General features: G+C 38.6%; 1 protein-coding gene across 13 annotated transcripts in view; it reads left to right on the plus strand.

Annotated features, from left to right (window-relative positions):
* The first annotated feature begins 304 nt into the window (after nucleotides 1-304).
* Nucleotides 305-20,102, plus strand: part of MYO9B (myosin IXB) — a 72,958-nt gene continuing 53,160 nt past the window's right edge. For 10 of the 13 annotated variants that reach the window (XM_087894477.1, XM_034437611.3, XM_034437614.3 and 7 more), the window contains exons 1-4: nucleotides 305-904; nucleotides 11,082-11,978; nucleotides 19,056-19,150; nucleotides 19,347-19,409. In XM_087894477.1, coding sequence (XP_087750603.1) covers nucleotides 11,139-11,978; nucleotides 19,056-19,150; nucleotides 19,347-19,409 — 998 coding nt within the window. In that variant the 5' untranslated portion in view covers nucleotides 305-904; nucleotides 11,082-11,138. Of the gene's footprint in view, nucleotides 905-3,664; nucleotides 3,694-11,081; nucleotides 11,979-19,055; nucleotides 19,151-19,346; nucleotides 19,410-20,102 lie in introns of those variants that run through there. The other 3 variants (XM_087894481.1, XM_087894452.1, XM_087894469.1) reach the window with 2 other exon arrangements.

Here is a 20,102-nt window from a genome sequence, read left to right on the forward strand (position 1 = left end):
GCAATGAATGAATTTGGGCAAACGGGGAGATGGGGGGGGCCTGGCTCCACAGTGTTGCGAAGAGTCGGATACAATTTAGGGGCTGCACAACAATAAAGTTTGATCAACACCGGCCCTTCAGGATTTCACTCCTATCTCCCTCACAGCCTATGCAGATTTTGTCATCCAGGTCACGGTTGTCCCAAAGGTGCTTTTTTTCAAGAGGCAACTGGACGTTCTGCTCTTTCTTTTGAAGACGTTTCGCTTCTCATCCAAGAAGCTTCTTTTTAGCTCTGACAGTATAGCGGGGAATGGAATCCTGTCAAGAGCTGAAGAAGCTGCTTGGATGAGAAGCGAAATGTCTTCAGAGAAAAACCAGAAAGTCCAGTTGTCTCATGAAAAAAAGCACCTTTGGGACAACCGTGACTTGGATGACTAAATCTTCATAGGCTGTGAGGGAAATAGGAGTGAAATACTGAAGGGCCGGTGTTGATCGAACTTTATTGTTCCTCAATAGAGCCCTTTCTGGTGATCTGGAGACCAGGGTTGCCAGCACCAACTGAAAGCGCCACGCGAAGCACACAGACACCCACACCCGCCTCGACCCGCTTTAGGCAAGAGGGCGCTTGCGCTCTTCAACTCCCAGTTCTTCGCCTCTTCCTTCCCCCCCACACCTCCTTCCCCTCCCCCCAAGTTTGCTGGGTGCGCGTGCGCCGGAGGGGATATTCTCTCACTCTCTTCTCTTGCCCCCCCCACCCAAAAACCCGGAAGTGCCTCGCGCCGCCTCAGCTTGCGGTCAGGCAGGCGGGCGGGCGGGAGAGAGAGGAGGCGGAGGCGGCTCCGTCGCCTAGGCTGGTTTGGCTCAGGACGAGGGAGTCGCCAATTGGAGCCGCGGCCTGCCTTGCTTGCCCGCGTTCTGGTCCAGGTAAGGGTGAAGGGGAGAAAAAAAAAGGGGGGGGGAGGGGGTCCGGCCGTTTTCTTTCGTGGGGTGGGGGGGGCGTTGGGGGGGCGGTTGGGGAAAAGGTGGCGAGGCGGGAGGGAGGGATGTTCGCTGTGACAGGGAGGTAGCTCGGAGAGGAGCTCTCCTAAAATGGGCGTGAGGGTCGGGGAGCCTCTTCTTGGCGGAGGTGGGAGCTCAACGGCACTGGGGTGAGTGAGTCCCAGGGGAGATGGGTAGGGAGCCGGTCTCGATCCCTGCAACGAGAGAGCTTCGAGATCGAGTTGATCGTAACGTAGCCCCGAGTTCCAAGCCTTCGCACGAGACACCTGAACCCTCCAACCGGGGTGAATTTGGACAAGGCGGGTTTTTTTTTTTTAGTTTTTTGGCACTTCATGATGCGCGTGTAAAAAAAAGGCTGACCGTTTGGCTGGGTTTGCCGGCCACTCTTAGCCAGGGTTAATTTAAACATTATTTTTTTTTTATCTAGTGAACACAATTTCCTGTGTTTCCTTTATAACCCCGAGCCATTAACTAACCACACCGACTGTTGTTTTGCACAACATGGTAGGCTAAAGGGTACAGTACTTGCATGGTTTGTGGCGCAGTGTTGTCTTACAGAGGGAGCAGGGAGAGAAATTGTCCGGAGGGGAGAATTGAGGTTGAAAAGAGCTTATCCTGAGACCAGGCTCTTAAGGAAAGGTCTTCCTATCACAGATGCATCAAAGATGGGAAGCAGAGATTCTTTGACTTTGGGAGATGGCCTTTTCTCTGACATGGGGAGAGAGTAATAAAAAGTTAAAAGTGGAAAGGAAGAAGGGTGTTTTTAGTAGACCCCTGAAGTTGAAGTAGGTGAGGGTTTTTGTTTTTCATGGTAAGTGAACAGAAAGAGTGAAGGTGTGATTGCATGTTTGAAATGCAGAGTTGATTGGTTAGTTAGTAGGTGGGGATTATGGATGAAAGGGTTCTTGAAGGATGGGATTGCTTAGAAGTGGCTTGGGCTTAATGACTTTTTCTTGGGGTACCTTGGAGTCAGAGAAAACATTAAAGGAGAAAAGCAGTTGAAGTTTGAAGAGTTTTGAAATTTCATATATTCCTGAGGGTATATTAAATAAGTGAGTTTGCCTTCTTGAGTAGTTAGTTGAAATCTAGGTGGAAGTGAGGAAGGATGCAGTTGAAAATGGAGGGGCTTAGAAATTTATTGATTGTGTGCGCATGTAGGATCAGGAGAGAATTTATCTGGGCCCTGCAAGTAAATATCAATGGAAGAGAGAGTTGACAGAAAGTTACAGAGGTCATAAGGAGCACATACTAAATCTCAGGGCAAGAAAACACATGGGTCAGGAAGCTGTGTTTGATCTGTGAACTGTAGAATAGGTTGTGAATGTTGTACATATTGCTACACTTTTCAAGAATGAGGAGCATTTAAAATATTTTCTCAGTAATTTGAAAAAGGAGCCTGTGAAGTGAGCCTTGATGATCCTGTTTTAGATGGGAAAGAAAATTGAGAGTGGATATCTGCATTGTTATCTAGCCTTCCATTTAATAGGTTATTGGGATGACCACACAGTGGAAAGAACAGAAGAATGAAGAGTTCTATATTTAAAGTTTAAATTTGTTTTTTAATTGAGTGGATACTCTGAGTATTATTTGATGCACTGTTAAATACTTTTTTTTAAGTGCATGTGTGCATCTTAACTGGGTAGAACTGTTAATGCCAAAGGGAACTAGTTTCTATAATTTCATGGTAGTTACTTAACTGAGAAATGTGCCCCACCCCTCTTTCTGCTTGCTTCCCTACAATTAAGACTACAGGTTAGTGGTTGAGCTCTTTTGCCCACTAGCCTCAAATTGTGCTTGACAGACTCATGTTTTTGAAGAGCATTTTCAATTAGGACTCCTTACATCAGCTTGCTTAGCAGACACATTACTAATAAGACAGCCCATCTGGGAGTTTGACATGTCTGGAGATTAGTTATAGTGGTAGCAGGAAACTTACAGTAGTTGTGTCTGATTTTCTAGCAGATGTCAAAAAACTAATTAACACATCTTTTTAGAACTGGTTGTTTCTGTTCTTTGTGTTTGAAATTTATCTGTGTTTAAAACACAAACTCGGGCTGAAGCTGCTGTGAAGTTACATGTCCCAAGATTACATCACAAGATTTCATGAAGTATTGAATGTTCACACCCATGTGGTTTGGACAGCTGTTGAGTTTTCATCTTTGCAGCTAATTATTGTTTTGTATTCATACAACCTATTGGGGTTCTAAAATGAACTAGCCAAGTATTTAAATTTTCTTTATTGAAAAATAGGGCAATATTTTAAAGACATTCTGTCTCATTAATGTGATTGACAGTGAAATCCATGATAAATGCCTCAACAATGAAGATAATTACATGAAATTTAGACTAACATGCTCAGAATTGAGTTTAAATCTATATTATTCCCCACATCCAATTAGTTTCTGTATTCTAATTAATCACAACAGAATTGGCATGTAAGTAAAATGAATATTATTTGATCAGTACTAGTTTGAGGGCAAATATATGTTGATATATTAAGCAATGAAAAGTGCATCTTTGCTTTTGTGTGTGTGAGGAAAAAGTTAACAGCTATATGTTCCAGCCAGAAGTGAGTGTTCATCTTATTTGCACTTTTTAAAAAGAAAGTCTTCTGAATCTTGTCTCCTGTTTAACTACCTTCCTGGTTTCACTAAGTTCTTTCTTTTGGTTTTGAATTTCAGAAACTGTTTTGTCTGCAGATAGAAGAACTTGAAGTAGGCCTCTCAACTTCTTATTTGGGGTCCTTTATTTCCTACTCCTAAAGTAATCTGCCTGCCGCCCAGCATTGCTTGTCGGCAGATGTTCTTGATAACTTCCTCTCTGTTCCAAATTGAGCCATGCTTTTTACACTGAGTCTCGAGGATGACTGGCTGACTAAACAAAGAGATCATTTTTCCCCCAGAGATTGACTCAGTTCTTTTTCTGTGTCAAGCAAATCAGCCCCCAAATTAACATCTGCAGCCTGTTGGATTCCTGAGCTGTAAGATATGGCGGTCAGATTCCTGGGTTTTGTTCAGCTCATGCCATGGAACCTAAAAGAAATTGCCTAGCTGAAAGAAATAAAAAGAATTAAATGCTGCCTGATAAAAAATGTAAAGGATAATGTCTGTTTGGGTGAAACTTTATGAAGGCTTAGCTTTCTGATAAAGAATGATTCATAAGTGAGACTAACTGAATAATCAGACATATGAATAAACCTTTTGACTTAGATGTCTATGCACTTCATAACTATCCTTTTTTAAAAGCTGTAATTGAATATTGATAGGTGGTAAAGGTTTGTTCTTATTGTTGGATGTATATTTAAGAGAATGCAACGCTTGAATATATAAGCAACAGTTTTAGAACACAGATCGCTTTTGGAATCATACCTTTACAAACGGTTACTTTTGGATATCTGTCCAAAATTGTCTCTAGGATTGAATTGTCAACCAATCCGGCAGTTTTCCCTGTAGTGGTTAAACTGGAAGGAATGATGTGAGAGAGTTTTTAGTATAGTCCATGGAAGGATTGAGAAGAGAGAAAGTTTTAGTCTGTTACAAAGGAAGATCAGCTACTTAATAGCCAGTCCTAAAGCATCCATTTAGGTTCCAAATTAAAAGAGGAAAGGATTAGTTTGCTTGGTTCTTGTCAAAGGATGAAATTTTTAGTGAGACGTGTAGAAACCGAGCAGTTTTCAGAATATAATTAATGCACATATATGTATATTTCAACTTAACCTGGGCAGCTGTTGTGTCTACGACAATGTTTCTCAACCTTGGCAATTTTTAAGTTGGGTGGATTTCAGCTCCCAGAATTCCCCAGCCAGGCTACTGGTCTAGGATAATAAACCTAGGATGCCTTTCTGTATCCATGTATATACAAAATGTTGTCCTTGGCACTGATGGAGCAAACAGATGCTCTGTGTTTATTTCTGACTTCCCCTCAGTGGTGAAATGAAGCATGGGTGGGGAAGGATTTAATAGGGCTCTTATAATCATTATGCAAGATTGTTCCATAGCTGTGAACAAATATTTTTACCTGTCCTGATTCTTCCGCTAGTCAGTTTGACTGAATAGGCTTTATTATCATAAGAGCAATAAGGAAACTATTATTCATATTATAATTATTTTGTATTTTTCTGCCATGTCTTCTCTTTTTGTATAGTAATGAAAAGCTATATCTTCCAACATTTTCCATATTCCAGAACTATTCCAGCCACTTTATAATTTTTCTGCAGCTTGGTCAGTTTTTTAATAGTTTTTCTTTTTTTCTCTTACAATTTTCTATCCATCCGTCCATCCATCCATCCACCCACCTATCATATCTCTCTCTCTCGCTCTCTCGCTCTCTCTCTCTCTCTCTCTCTCTCTCTCTCTCTCTCTCTCTCATATTGTATAATGTAAGCCGCCAGAGTCACCTTGCAGTGAGATGGGTGGCACACAAATTTAATAAATAAATTGTTAACTGTAATCTGCAGAAATCTTCAATTTCTGCTAAGAATTGAGCCTACACTAAGGTGCAATATAAATATATGTTAAAATGCCTATATAAAAATGGATTCTTGAAATGGCCACTCTGCCTCTTCTTTTTCTTCCTTCCTGAGCTACTTCGTTATAATGTTAGCTTTCCCGTTTTAGCATTGGCATGATTCACTAGTTAAGCATGCAATTTAAATTATGGGTTTATGTAGACCAAACCACTGCTTTGGATGGACTGGGGGAATATGCCCTACCACTTTTGTTGTAGCCATAAGATATACAAGTTAAAGATTCTCTTCTTTATAAATTGTACCTCAGCTAACTGAAAGAGGTTAGAACATGAGCCCACATGGGAACCGGTCTGGCATTGGATTTTAATCTTTAAAATGGGAAGAATTCAATAAAAATAATGCAGGATATTTTCTAAGTCACAAATTGACTTTTTCCCCCTTTTTTCTCTTATAAGTTTATAATTTGCCTTTGGCAGAAGACTGTTTGGAATTGTCACATTTATTCTTATCCCACAGACATATTCAGCCTGTTTCATCTGAAGGAAAGATTCCACAGCTTTCCTTTGAGGTAGCAGCATGGGTTAACTAAAAGGAGAAGTAATCTTCCATGTGTCATGTATTCCCTAGGAAATAAGGAATGACTTTTTTGCCTTGAAAACTGACGTTTCCCTTTGGATATGCATAGACAGCTTGCTTAATTCTTAATTTTTCCTTAAATAGATCTGTTTAGCAGTCATGCTGCAGCCAGTTCATTCTGGCAAAGCTTACAGCCAGGAAACACAAAGCCTTTTCTGTTTTGATTTCTCTTTTCAGTTGCCAGTTTGGTCAATGAATTTATAGTAGGGTTCTTAATATAATTGTGTTCTTCTTTGTATTGTGTCAATAAACTTTCCTGTAGTTGCACTTATGATATATCCTTAACCTCAGATATAGAGGGTCTCTGCTATCTAACATCAGGATGAGAGACTAGTTGATCTGACAAGTGAGAGGAGTACTATTTAGATTACAAATATTTCAGTTGTGATATAAATACTTAATATAATGACTTTCTGCCAAAACTGTTTCTGAAAGTGGCTATACAAAAATAAAATGTGTGTTTGTACACGTGCATTTAAAATCTAATTAAGACTGGTAAAACAGATATATCACCCAAGTATAGCTTCTGTTTAGATGGTCTGATTTGAAACATGTTCTCTCTCAGTACCAGGATAATAGAGAAAAAAAGGAATTTGATCTTGGCAAGAAATTTCAGAGCTTCCAAGTACTCTGCCTGCCTCCCACCGCCATGTGCGCTCACATAGGACTGCTCTCCTCCGGATGCCATCGGTCAGACAATGTTGGCTGGTGGCGCCCAGGATGAGGGTGTTCTCTGTGGACGCACTGACCCTCTGGAATGGGTTACCTACGGGGCTCCGGACGGCTCCCAACCTCTGCTCCTTCCGCCGTGACCTGAAGACATGGCTTTTCCAACAAATTTTCTGATCTGATGGGTGATTTTTAATTGGGAGATTTTAATTGATTATTTTAGTAGCTATTTTTATTGTTTTCATCGTTTTAATTTCTGTGAGCCGCCCCGAGTCCTTTGGGAGAAGGGCGGCATATAAGTATTGTTAGTTAGATGAATGAATGAATGAATGAATGAATGAATGAATGAATGAATGAATAAATACTCACTTGAAAGATTAGTTTATGTTCTTACCAAATATGCCTCCATAATGGTGAGGAAGTGAAATGGGTATCTTCCAAAGATTCTGGTCAGATTTGTAAAGGAGAATGCAATATACCAGTATTAAACAATGTGCAAATCAAATTATTCCCAATAAGTGATAAGTTGCTAATGAAGCTTTAAAACAAGGAAATCTGATGTATCATATACTTGGTCATAACCAGACAGCTCTACAGGATATCCTACAGTAATCCAAGTATAAGGTAATTGAGACGTGTTATCATGGCTACATCTGGCATTTTTAAGAAAAAATGCAGCTAGAATATTCCTTTTATTTTTACAAAAAAAGCCTTTCTGGTCACAGTAAAATATGGACATCTCAGTTCAGGAATATACTTGTATATATCTGTGTAGCTGAGTACAGATAGTCCTCAATTTACAATTGGTTACTCAGAGATCATCCATAGTTGCAAAGGTACTTATGAGCCAATTCCGATGCCTGCCCTCCCCTATTTATGGCCATTTCCAACATTTCATGGTCACATGACTCTGATTTACAATGTTTTGGCTAAAAATGGGCATTTAGGTTTTTAGTCAAAACACCCTATAGCGAATAATGGCTTTGTTTAATGACTATGGTGTACACTTTACAACCACCACAAAACAATCATAAAAATGGGTCCGCTCAAGTGACTCACTTTATGATAATCACAATTTAAGACAGTAATGGGCAGGCTCCACTACGTTGTAAGTCAAGGATTACCTGTACTCAAAAGTAAGAATAATCATATTCAGGCTATTAAATCTCTTCCTTGATTTCCATTTGAACTCGGTAAAAACTGTATTATTTTTTACTAGATTACTTTTTTTTTTTTTTTTGCCTTCATACTATCCATGAAATCACATCAGAATTTAAAATTCTGGTATCAAGAAAAGATAGGGTTGGGTATGTAGGCATTAATAGAAAAATGGGTGGGGTGAGATCAAATTATAACATGCATGTTGCAACATCATGTAGATGTTGTAAGTTACATACAGTGTGTCATATATGATGCAATCATAACTACATCATTTATATAATATGTGAGTTTTTATTCAGAGTTCATTGTGGCTTGATATGCACACTTATGGTTAGATGTTGTCAGCATCCTGAAAGTACTACACTTCAAAATTCTAGATAATCTTTCCTAATAATTTCATATATATACTAAACAGCTTAGGGCACAGAAGTGTGCTTTTGAGTTGAAAAAAATATTTGAATAACCTTTGGTGCAAACCCTCCTTACAATATTGGTGGAATTAATTTGTGTTAGCATATCTTTGTATCAGTCGTTTTCATCCTTTTCAGATACAGAACAAACAACTTTCTTATATGCTATTTTTATCTTACTCATTTTTGTAACATATTTAAGGAGTCCTTCCCTTTTTATCTCTTATGCAGTTCCTCCCCCATCAGTTTTCTCCAGAAGATGGTTCAACCCTGGGGATAGGGATAACCAGTATTTAAGGAGGCTTTCTGAGTTATTGCCTCCCCTATCCAAACATTTTTGACCTTCTAATATGTTTTTTAATAGTCTGATTTGCAATGTAGATAGCAGCACTGTTTGGATCTTGATCCAGTTTCATAGCCATGCTCAGAATAATAACCACTACGTTGTATGTAGGCAAAGTAATTTCTCTTCGAAAGTGGGATGTTTTACAACTAAACAGGGTGGATTTGATTTAAATCGAGTTGATTTAAATCACAATTTAAATCATGATTTAAATCACTAGTAAAAAGGCTTGATTTAAATCAACTCAATTTAAATCATAATTTTTAAAGAGCAACTGTCATCTCTGCTACTCCTTTGACCCACTGTTGACTCACCGATAGTCCCAGTGTTGCAGAATATACAGCCTCATGCTACATAACTAAGCTCCATTTCATGCTGAATAAACTAAATTATTTATGTATCTTAAATAGAAAACTATCTTACGATAGATTTTTATCCCAAAAGTTTTTTATTAAAATAAATTCGATAAAAGTAAAAAAAAATCCGATTTAAATCAAAAAAATCTGATTTTTTTGATTTTTTTTAAAAAAATCATTGATTTTTATCCACCCTACAACTAAATCTGTTTTATGAAATTGGAAGTAAAGTGAACTCAATTTGCTGAATTAAAATTCTATTATAAAGATAAGGTATTGTCTTTATTGAGTCTATTAAAATGTATGAGGTGTGCAAGTTATCTTACTGTTTCTTTTTCATTTTTCAAATGCACATTTTTTTCCCCTGTTCTTTAGAGGAAAAAATGAAAAATCCTTGGTTAAAAACTTGCTGCATACTAATGTTCTCTAACAGCCTTAGTTGTCAATTTTTCTGCATTTCTGTTTAGGGCAAGTACCCCTTTCTAATAAACTGAAAGTAAGAGGTCCTGAACATAGAATACAGCAGTCATGACAACTGAGTATTTATCTGTAAGCCAGTTATTACATGATAGTACATTTTTAAAAGTTGTTGCTGTATCCTGTAGGAAACTTTCGGTTCCTATAGAATTTTTTTTTTCAAACTATATGCTGCAGATTATAATAGTTCCTCAATGAAAATGTTAATAATAGTAGGCAGTTTCCTGATTTTGGCAATTGCTAAAATTCCTCTGTACTGTAACACATATCTGAAGAAAGTCATACGGAGAGGTCTGTGGAGATTCTCAATCATATGGGTCAGAACTGATGAAGTTTCTTGGACGAGAACTGAAATGTTTTCAAGGGGTAAAAAAACAAGAAAGTCCAGTTGCCTTTTGAAAAACACCTTTGGGTCATACCAAGAGATTAAGTGCTTAGTGGTCTTGCTGAAGGAAGACTCAAATTATTTTATTTCAAGATATAAGAAGCCTGCTCTTCTTTGATTTGGCCGCTGTCTTACTCAGTGTAGTGTGGATTTGTAGACTTTTGACTGTTGAGACAGTATTAATCTACTTCTGAGCCTGCCTGCAGCTTAGTGATTAGCCAAATATCTCCAGGAAGCTTAGCAAGTAGAATCCATAGATGGAAAATGCTTATGTCTCATTACTGCAGTTTGAGGAAAGAGTGGCCTCCCACTTGTGAATTACTGAGATGCTATGTCATTATTGGAGATTTTTGGCCTAGAGCTCAAGCTCTCTCTGTCTACACTGCATGGGCTTGAACTGCGTTTGGCCAGTTTGATATATTTGCAGATATATCAATTTGGTTAGAAATTCTAACCAAATATTTGTAGCTCGGGTTGTAGGTTTTGGCAGGGGTCTGTCAATATCTATTTGGCTCACAGCTTGGAAATCCTTCTGGACTCCCAGCATGAACAGAAGTTGGAGGCTGTGGCCAGGAGACCCTTTGCACAGTTACATCTTAAACACCAAAGGAGCTTTTTCCAAAAGGCCACTGGGCATTCTTGTTTTATTTTTTTTTTTCTTTGAAAATGTTTTGCTTCTCATCCAAGAAGCTTTTTCAGTTCAGAACTCAACAGTTATTTCCTCCTGCTAAGTGATTGGTGTGTGTTGTTGCAAAGAGACTCTTCTATGGAGATAGCAGAAAAAATAGGAGTGTGGAGAAAACAACTTGTATGCTTGGAAGAAAGGATAGGAAGGAACCCTATGATTGCCGTGCACTCATTGCCGAGTTCCCCCCATTCCTGTTATTATTGCTAAAATATGAAACACCAGCTAGGAATCGGGGGGTATGGGATTTGCATTTTTTTATCCTGTCAACATTGCAATCCAAAGTTTTAAAAATGCATTTATAGGTGCTGACAATGTTTTTATGTTTGTCCTTATGTCTTTTCTGTAGTCATTACATTTACATTTTATTGGTCTTGTTATCTTTTCAGTCTTGTCAACCACAAACTCCTGACCCTACTGGAAAATGATTAGGGATGTTACAGTTCTGTATACTGCTGTGACAGCATCTCAAATCGGGATATATTTCTGATATTCTCCTTCCTTGTTTTCAGATAACTGGCCCAGTGCATCAAACCAGGGCGGCATGCCGAGGCAGGGCATGGTCCAGGATGAATTTAAAAGATATCAGCAGTGCAGCTTGTCCAGAGAATGTAACGTATGCCCTTCATATTTATCCTCAGCTCTCAACAGAACACAGTTCCTGTTGCAGGATAACAGCAACTAAGGATGCCACAGCCACTGAGGTCATTAAGGATGTTATCGGCTCTTTGAGTTTGGACCTATCTAAGCATTATGTACTTGTGGAAGTGAAGGAGACAGGGGGAGAAGAATGGGTATTAGATGGGAATGACTCTCCTGTCCATAGGATCCTGCTTTGGCCTCGCCGGGCCCAGGACGACCATCCTCGGGAAGATGGTTATTATTTTGTTTTACAAGAGAGAAATGCTGATGGGACTATCAAATACGTCCACATGCAGCAGACCTGCGAAGAAGAGAACCAGGAGGAAGCCCGACGACTGGTTGAAAGGGGCTTCCTTCCTTGGCAACATTTCAATGATATGTGCAACCTCCCCAACTTGACGGAGACCACCCTGTTGGAAAACCTCAAGCGGCGTTTCCTGAAACAGAAGATCTATACCTACGTGGGCAGCATCCTCATTGCCATCAACCCTTTCAAATTTCTGCCCATCTACAACCCCAAGTATGTCCAGATGTACGAGAACCACCAACTTGGGAAGCTGGAGCCCCACATCTTTGCCATCGCTGACGTAGCCTACCATGCTATGCTGAAGAAACACATGAATCAGTGCATAGTTATTTCTGGCGAGAGCGGATCAGGAAAAACCCAAAGCACAAACTTCTTGATCCACTGCCTCACTGCCCTGAGTCAAAAGGGTTATGCTAGCGGAGTGGAGAGAACTATTTTGGGAGCTGGACCAGTGCTGGAGGTAAAAATATATATATATATTCAAATTCAAAGCCTTTATTGTCATTGTACATCATATATATAATAAAATTGGTTAGTCTCAACTGGTGCAGTCCATAGAAGAATACAAGACAACATGAATAATATAGAGTACAAAAAAAACCCTAGTCATACGTTTCCATATATATGTCATGTTCTGTGCAACATATATATTACTCTGATGTATGATCTTATGGTATATATGTATATATGTATATTTACATACATGTACCTGTGTATGCGCATGCACACACAAACACACATATATTTGTAAATACTTTCTTAAACTGAGATAGTTAAAGATGACTTCAATGTGGTTTTAAAACTTCACAATGTTTTGAGGTTTTGGACTTCGATTTGGAAGGGAGCTTTCAAATGAAACCCTTTCTTCCATTTCTGGCTGGGCTTTTTTTTCCCTGCACAAGACTCTCCTAAACCTTTCCAAAATTGCTTCCTCCACATATTTTTTTTCCTTCCGAAATATTTTTTTTTTTAAAAAATTGTAAATGGCTGTGTTGGCTTTCAAAGATCTTGCCTTATTTAGTCATATTTGGCTGTGTGAGTTTTTACAACTGAAGATAAAGAAACAAAAACTTGGTGCTGGACGCTAATTGCCTTTAAAGTCTGTATCCAGCCTCATTGCTAAGTACTATGGTAGTGAATCCGGAAAAAGACAGCTAAAATTCATACAACTGACATTTTTTTCCCACAGAACATAACAGTATCACCTTATAAATCAAATGTAGGGCCTTTCAGATGGGCTGACTAAAACTGCCAGAATTCGTTACTGTTGGTTGTAGATGCTGAGGATGTTGGAAGCTTTAGTGCAGTAACATCTGGAAGTCAATATGTCTCAGTCTCTTTTTAATAGGCTTCTGTTTTCAGCCTATTTTTTTATGCTTCTTGATCTTCAGCCTTTATTGTTCAGGCTAATAGATCACTTTCATTGCATTGATATACTATTTTGATTGTATTAATACAGGTAGTCCTCGAGTTAGAAACCATTTGTTTAGTGATCGTTTGAAGTTACAACAGCACTGAAAAAGTAACTTACTACCGTTTTTCACACGACAGTTGCAGCAACCCCATGGTCACATAATCAAAATTAGGACGCTTTGGCAACTGGTATATATTTATAATGGTTGCAGTGTCCTGGTGTCATGTCATCACCTTTTGCAACCTTACAACCAAAGTCAGTGGGGAAGCCAGATTCATTTAACAACTGTGTTACTAACTTAATAACTACAGTGATTGACTTAACAACTGGGGCAAATAGGGATGTAAAATGGGCCAAAACTCATTTAACAACTATCTTGCTTAGCAACAGAAAATTTGGGTTTTATTGTGGTCATAAGCCGAGGACTACCTGTAGCAGCAGTTCTGTGTTTATTTATTTGTATCCCGTCTTCATTATTGTTGCAAGGTGGCGAATATATCCAATACACCTTCCTCATCTTATTTTCCCCACAGCAACAATTCTATGAGGCGAGTTGGGCTGAGAGAAGAGTGTCTGACTCAAAGTCACCCAAGTGACTTTCATGTTTAAGGCAGGACTAGAACTCAGTCTCTTGCTTTCTAGCCTGGTGCCTTAACCAGTAGACCAAACTGACTCTGTTTAATCAGTTAATATTCTGTAAAAGCTATAACGCTATATTAAAAAAGCAGTGCAGAAAAAGATACAACAAATAACATAAAAACCAGGTAACTCAAATCACAATATAATGTAGTGCATTAGGTGAATACACTTTTAGATTATTTATGCTAACATTGTCATCTTTTATAAATGGGAACTGAAATAACGACATTCACTTATAACATCCCTTATAACTACATTGAGAAAAGCTCTAGATGTAAATAGTGGATTTGAATGAAATTGTTCAAATTATTTAATAGCCAGGGTCTTGGTGTGTTCTTGATAAGGTTGAATTCATATCACAGATTTCGGGAGTAAGCAAACAACAAAATACAGCAAACTCTTAGATATTTTTCTTTTTCTATTTCAATTTATAAAAGCTTTTTTGTGTTCTTAGAATGAGCAAGATGGTTTAGAATGCCTACATGTTTCTGCCTATTCCAATAGTTCCACAGAAAGCAGAAGTTGACTTTTCAAAGTCTTGCTGACTTTTGAAGGCTTCACTTGTAGTTCTCACCCAAAACAGGAAGAATATTCAGAAGAAGCCCCTTTTGGGACTGCTAACTATAGAATACCGGATGCTACTAATAATTGCCAGCTGGGGGTTGGGGAGAGCAGGTGGAGGAGACATGTCTATGGTCATCATATATGCACAATATATTATATTGATTGAAGGACAAACCTATCAGAATTGAGCTATCTTGGTTAAAAACTATTTGTCTCAAGTATTCTTAGATGCTGTATTTTTCAATATAGATTAGGAATATAAGAAGCTTCCTTCTGCCATACTATGTATTTGGTCTCCCCCCCCCCCATCTGGAGTTGCTAAGATTTAAAGCTGGAGCTTGACCTATCTAGGGTGGATGGGCCCTGTGTGAGAGACCAGAAATGTGAGGATGATCTGGTTTGCAGTAGGAATGTAAGCCGAAGGGCTGAATTTCTATGTCCAGGGCCAATGGAAGAGGCTGATTTGCTTCCACTTCGATTTTATGGGGTTTGAAGAACTGAGGGGTTCCAGATCAAATATTTTAGGTAATTGGTCCCTACTGAGGGGAAGTTGCATGAATTTTTTTCCCCCAAATTCCACTTGGCTATTCTATTCCATTGCTGGTGGGGTGCCAGGTAGCCATTTCAAGGAAATGAAGGTCTTCAATTTGATGACAGTTTCCTTCTAATTCAGCTGCTTCTTTGTGGGGATCCTGGCCTGATTACCAGGGAGCATGGCCTCAAGTTGTTGCTGACTAGCATCAGGTCTCTATCCCAAAGATGCTTTTTCAGGAGGCAACTGGACTTTGTTTTTTCTTTTGAACACATTTCACTTCTCATCCAAGAAGCTTCTTCAGCTCTGACAGGATAGTGGGGAATGGAAGGGTTTATATTCCTCGCAGACAGTTGGTAATCTGCATGCTGGTAATTCTCCTGGTTCCTGTGGTTTTGCAATTTTTCTCTAGAAATCCATTCCTACTCCCATACCATGGGAGACCACAGGAACCAGGAGCATTAATTAGGTGATCCTCAGGACAGATAAACCTCCAAGTGCTTCAATGACCCTCTAAAAGAATGCAAATTATAGAATATAAATCCTTCCATTCCCCACCATCCAGTCAGAGCTGAAGAAGCTACTTGGATGAGAAGTGAAACATCTTCAAAAGAAAAAATAAGAAAGTCCAGTTGCCTCCTGAAAAAGCACCTTTGGGACAACCATGACCTGGATGACTGAGAATCTCTACAGACTATCAGGTCCATTTATGATTTGATGATGGACAAGCAGACAAGCTTGATGTAATTACTGAAACTAAAATTTTGCCTTCTCAGAAACATGCTCAGGCAAGTTTCAGATCCTGCACCAATATTGATTCTAGGACTCGGGTCATATTGATCTATTGTGAATTCTTGTCTACATTCCAGATCACTATAATGAGGTAGCAGGTATGAATGCCTATATGTTAGTTTGCACCTTAAGGGCAAGTAAAGGCACTTGGTGGTATTGGCTACCCTGAAGTCTTTGGGATCCCTCCCTGGGCTCTTGGGTCCTGGCCTGGAGGTGGAGACCTTTACCCAGCTCTCGGTACTGGGGAGACTTCAGCCTCCATGTTGAAGAGATTAGATCCTGTAATGTACCTAGGAGTACATTGCTTCCATGCAACTGCAGACTTATCCCAGGTAATCTTGGCTCCAACCTATAAGCAATAACATAATTAATTCTTATTTTTACCTTGGAGCTGCTATTTTGTGTTCTGGATCTTATCTTTATCCTAGATCACTTCCTGGTGCAAGTATTGTTGTCTGTATCCATCACAGAACTAGATACATTCAAATGTTCTGCTGTGTCACTGTTGGATTTAAATGGTTTCTCATGGGTGCTTAGGGATTTCCCAGACCATATGGTGTGTGAATTGGTCAAGGACCTTGATTATTCCTGGTAAAAGGCAGCATCTCTGACCCTTAATGAACCATTGCTGGATAGCTTTTCTCTGCAGCTCATCCTTGGTGGCTTTTTGGTTTTCACAGAGCCTCCAAGAGATGAAGCTGCAGAAGCAATGCTTTTGAAGTGCAAGTAGAGAACAATGTAGTGTGAATCTGATTGAACACTGTAAGGATGTATGCCAAATTCAGGCCTACTCCATGGCACTAAGCTAGTCAAAGAGTTCTTACTGCTCCTTATTACATCAAGAGATTGTTGTCCAGCTGCCCTTTTAGGGGACTAATTCCTTTCTGAGTAAGAACTACCATCTGGCCACTATGATCAATTAGCAAAGCATTTTGTTCAATTTGAATCATTATGGCTGGCTCTTTGGAATGGCCTCCGGTTGGAGTTCTATTAGCTCCAACATTATCTGCTCCTCCCCCCCCCCAAAACAGAGCTCTTCCAGAGAGCAATTGGAACATAATACCTTCTAATTGTTAATAGGTTTTTTTCAGCATATTACTCTATTTTTAATTGCTTGTTTTAAGCCACTGGGACTCTGGATGGAGAGATAGATCCTGGTAGATAAAACTTGGTGAATTAAAGAAAGGTAGATAAATTAACATTTATCCTATTCTACAAGTTTGCATTTTCCAGAATTTCAGCAACTAGCTTTCCATGAGGGAGGGAAGTTTCAAGATCCAAAGGGGATAATTTTCCTATTACATTAAAAAATGATCAAGTAACATTTACCATATTAGTTTGATAGCTAATAGTATTGTACCCTGGATTTTTTAAAAACAGTTTTTGGGTAACTTATTTTTTGTTTAAATACCATATGTATGAGGTCATCTCATATTTTTAATATGTTCACATCGCCGGCAGTATAATTGTGCAAGCAGAAAAAGAGTGTAAAAGTATAGTTTGCAAAAAGCCCTTTTTACTTTAAGAGCTATCCTTCTCCCTCAGGTGGATGAAGCGAAATATTTTCACCTCTTTCCCCCCTTAATTATGAAATTTATGGTGGAAGAAAAACTAACTGCAAGGTTTAAGATAATTTTACCTTTTAAAACTTCTAACACCTCCCCCATCATTGGGTTCACCCAGTTTTTGAGAGCAACCTATTGGCAACTCTCAAAGTTGATAGAATTTGCACATTCTTTCTGTGTGCAACATGTGTGTAAGAATGTAATTCAGTGAATTGACATGTAGCTCTGCAGACACTCTTGAAGTCTACATGCTTACAAACAGAAATCTGTAAGATTCTTCTTGGGCAGACATAAGAAAACTAGAAGCATTATTTAGTAGAAAGTAAAGGCTGGGCAAATACACCATCTATACTTGTTTGATTGCAATCCCATTGAATTAACAGAGACTCTGTTCTGCATAAACATGGGTTGGAAAAGCTCTAACCATGTATAGAATCTTTCAGAAACAAGGATGGATTTTCATTGGATAAAACAATATTTTTCATAAGATTAAAAGCAAATGATTCATACAATGTTGTATCAGTAATATAAAACCTGAACATGTACTTTAATACATATCTGCATTATAAAGATTAGGAATGCAAAATAATTTCCATCTGGACTCAGCAGATGTTTCCAATGAGAGATAAGCTTTCAGAACTTAGTCCAGTTACCTTTCATAGCTTGGGTACAATAAGCAGCTCAAAAGAAAATAAATGAAAATATTTTAATTATAACTTCAGAGGTTAACATTTTTCTTCTTTTTCTCTTCCTTCCCAACCCCGTTCATATGATGCCATATATTTTAAAATATCAAGCATGAGAACATATATTATTACTGATTGTTGTAAACTAAGCTGAACAAGACAATAAAAATGCAAATAAAATTTGCAAAATTGTTGTCATAGTGCATGCTTTGTGGGGGGAAGTAATATGCAGAACCTTGTATCACATGAAAGTCATACATTACTATTTGCTTTATTGGTGCAAGAGTTGGACAAACTATCCCATGTGATTATGTATCTATTAATGTATCTATTAAGCTCAGCCCAGTTCACTCATGGTGACTCTAGGTGTCTTACAGAAGTAAGTGCTTCTTACTATTGTATTGCTTCTCTTTTGATCTTTGACAATAAATAATGTTTCTACTTGTCCCATTGAATGGGGTTTAATGGCTAAAAAATTAAAATTTAGTTAGCAAGCAGTAGGAACTGTACTCCAGTAGCAGAGCACATATATTACATAAACAATATCCTTGGTTCATTGTTGGCATCTCTAAGACTCAGAGAAAATTCAGACAGCTATAAGTAATTAGACAATACAGAGTTAGATAAACCAATATAGCAGCAATAGCAGTTATATATCGCTCCATAATGCTTTACAGCACTCTGAGCAGTTTACAATATCAGCATATTGCCCCCAACAATCTGGGTCCCCATTTTACAACCTCGGAAGCAGTGGTGAAATTCAATTTTTTTTACTACTGGTTCTACGGGGTGTGGCTTGGTGGGCTTGGTGTGGCTTGGTGGGCGTGTCAGGGGAACGATACTGCAAAATCTCCATTCCCACCCCACTCCAGGTGAAGAATACTGGATATTGTAAAATCTCCATTCCCACCCCATTCTGGGGCCAGCTAGAGGTGGTATTTGCTGGTTCTCCGAACTACTCAAAATTTCCGCTACCAGAACCTGTCAGAACCTGCTGGATTTCACCCCTGCTCAGAAAGATGGAAGACTGAGTTGATTCTGAGACAACCAGAATCAAACTTCTGTCCGTGGGCACAGTTAGCCTGCAATACTGCATTCTAACCACTGCACCACTACAGCTCCTAATATCCTAGTTAAGTATGAGGCAAATTACAGCTACTATATGGAAGCATAGCTCATGGTAAAGCATCTGACTTGCATTTTGTTCCTGCCATTTTCAGTTATAGGGTTTTAAACTATAGATGTAGCAGCAAGAGTTGAGCCTTAAAACATTGGAAAGTTGTCAGCCAGAACACACAGTACTGTATCATAATCATGGAAATAAAGTCATTTTGCTTCATTTCAGGCCTTTGGGAATGCAAAGACAGCCCACAATAACAACTCAAGTCGTTTTGGGAAATTCATCCAGGTCAACTACTTGGAGAATGGCATTGTCCGAGGGTAAGTGCTGTACACATGCTCTCACTGGTCCATCAAGTTGTAATTCTGGTAATGGACAATAGAATTCAAAAGAAAAACTAGTCCCTACATTCATAAGCAATTATCTCAGCAGTGTGCTGTGTTCTGTCTTGAAAGAGATTTTTATATATTCGTAATGTCTGCTGTTGCACTGTGTTTTTTTTTTCTTGTCTCCCAGGGCTGTGGTTGAAAAATATCTCCTTGAAAAATCTCGCTTGGTGTCTCAGGAAAAAAATGAAAGGTAAGGGGTTATGGACTATGTAACAGAGACTTCATTTTTGCTTCATCCAGGCAGCATAATCAGTGACATTCATTTTGCACTTTATAAAAAAAAAGTATCATGTACCAAACAAAGCAGAAAGAAGTTAATTGCTTTTGTTTACAACTGTATTAATATTAAAATGAAGTTAACAAAGTCTGGTTTCCAGCTCTCTATGTCCCAACAAAACAAAACAGCCCTTAATTCATGAACATCATTTAGAATCTTCAGCAGTCTCACCTGAAAAATAATAAACAATAGCATGTTTAAAGACAAACCATCTAAAATGGCTCCTTTGGAATTTCACCTGTGAAGACGTCAGCCAGAGTTGTTGGCAAAACATCAGGGTACCAAATACTTAAAATACTCAGAAGCTCATCGCCAGTGGATTTAGAAAACAAGTTACAGCTACCATCATAAAATGTTTGCTGTAGGCAAACTTACCTATTCACATAATATGCTAAGCATGCTGAGTTACACAATACCCATTTAATGAGCACAAATTAGAAAGGTTGTTGCCTATTATTTCTTCCAATTCCAATTCTTAATTCTTATTTCTATTATTTCTTCCAATTCCAATGGACATTCTAAGTGTGGCTTACCATTGCTTTTTCTGAACAGATGAGTACATTTTCAAAACAGTACACTGGATTGCATTCATTTCTACTTAGAACG

This window comes from Pantherophis guttatus, chromosome 1, assembly GCF_059756535.1.
Source record: "Pantherophis guttatus breed Tessera chromosome 1, ASM5975653v1, whole genome shotgun sequence".
NCBI lineage: Eukaryota > Metazoa > Chordata > Lepidosauria > Squamata > Colubridae > Pantherophis > Pantherophis guttatus.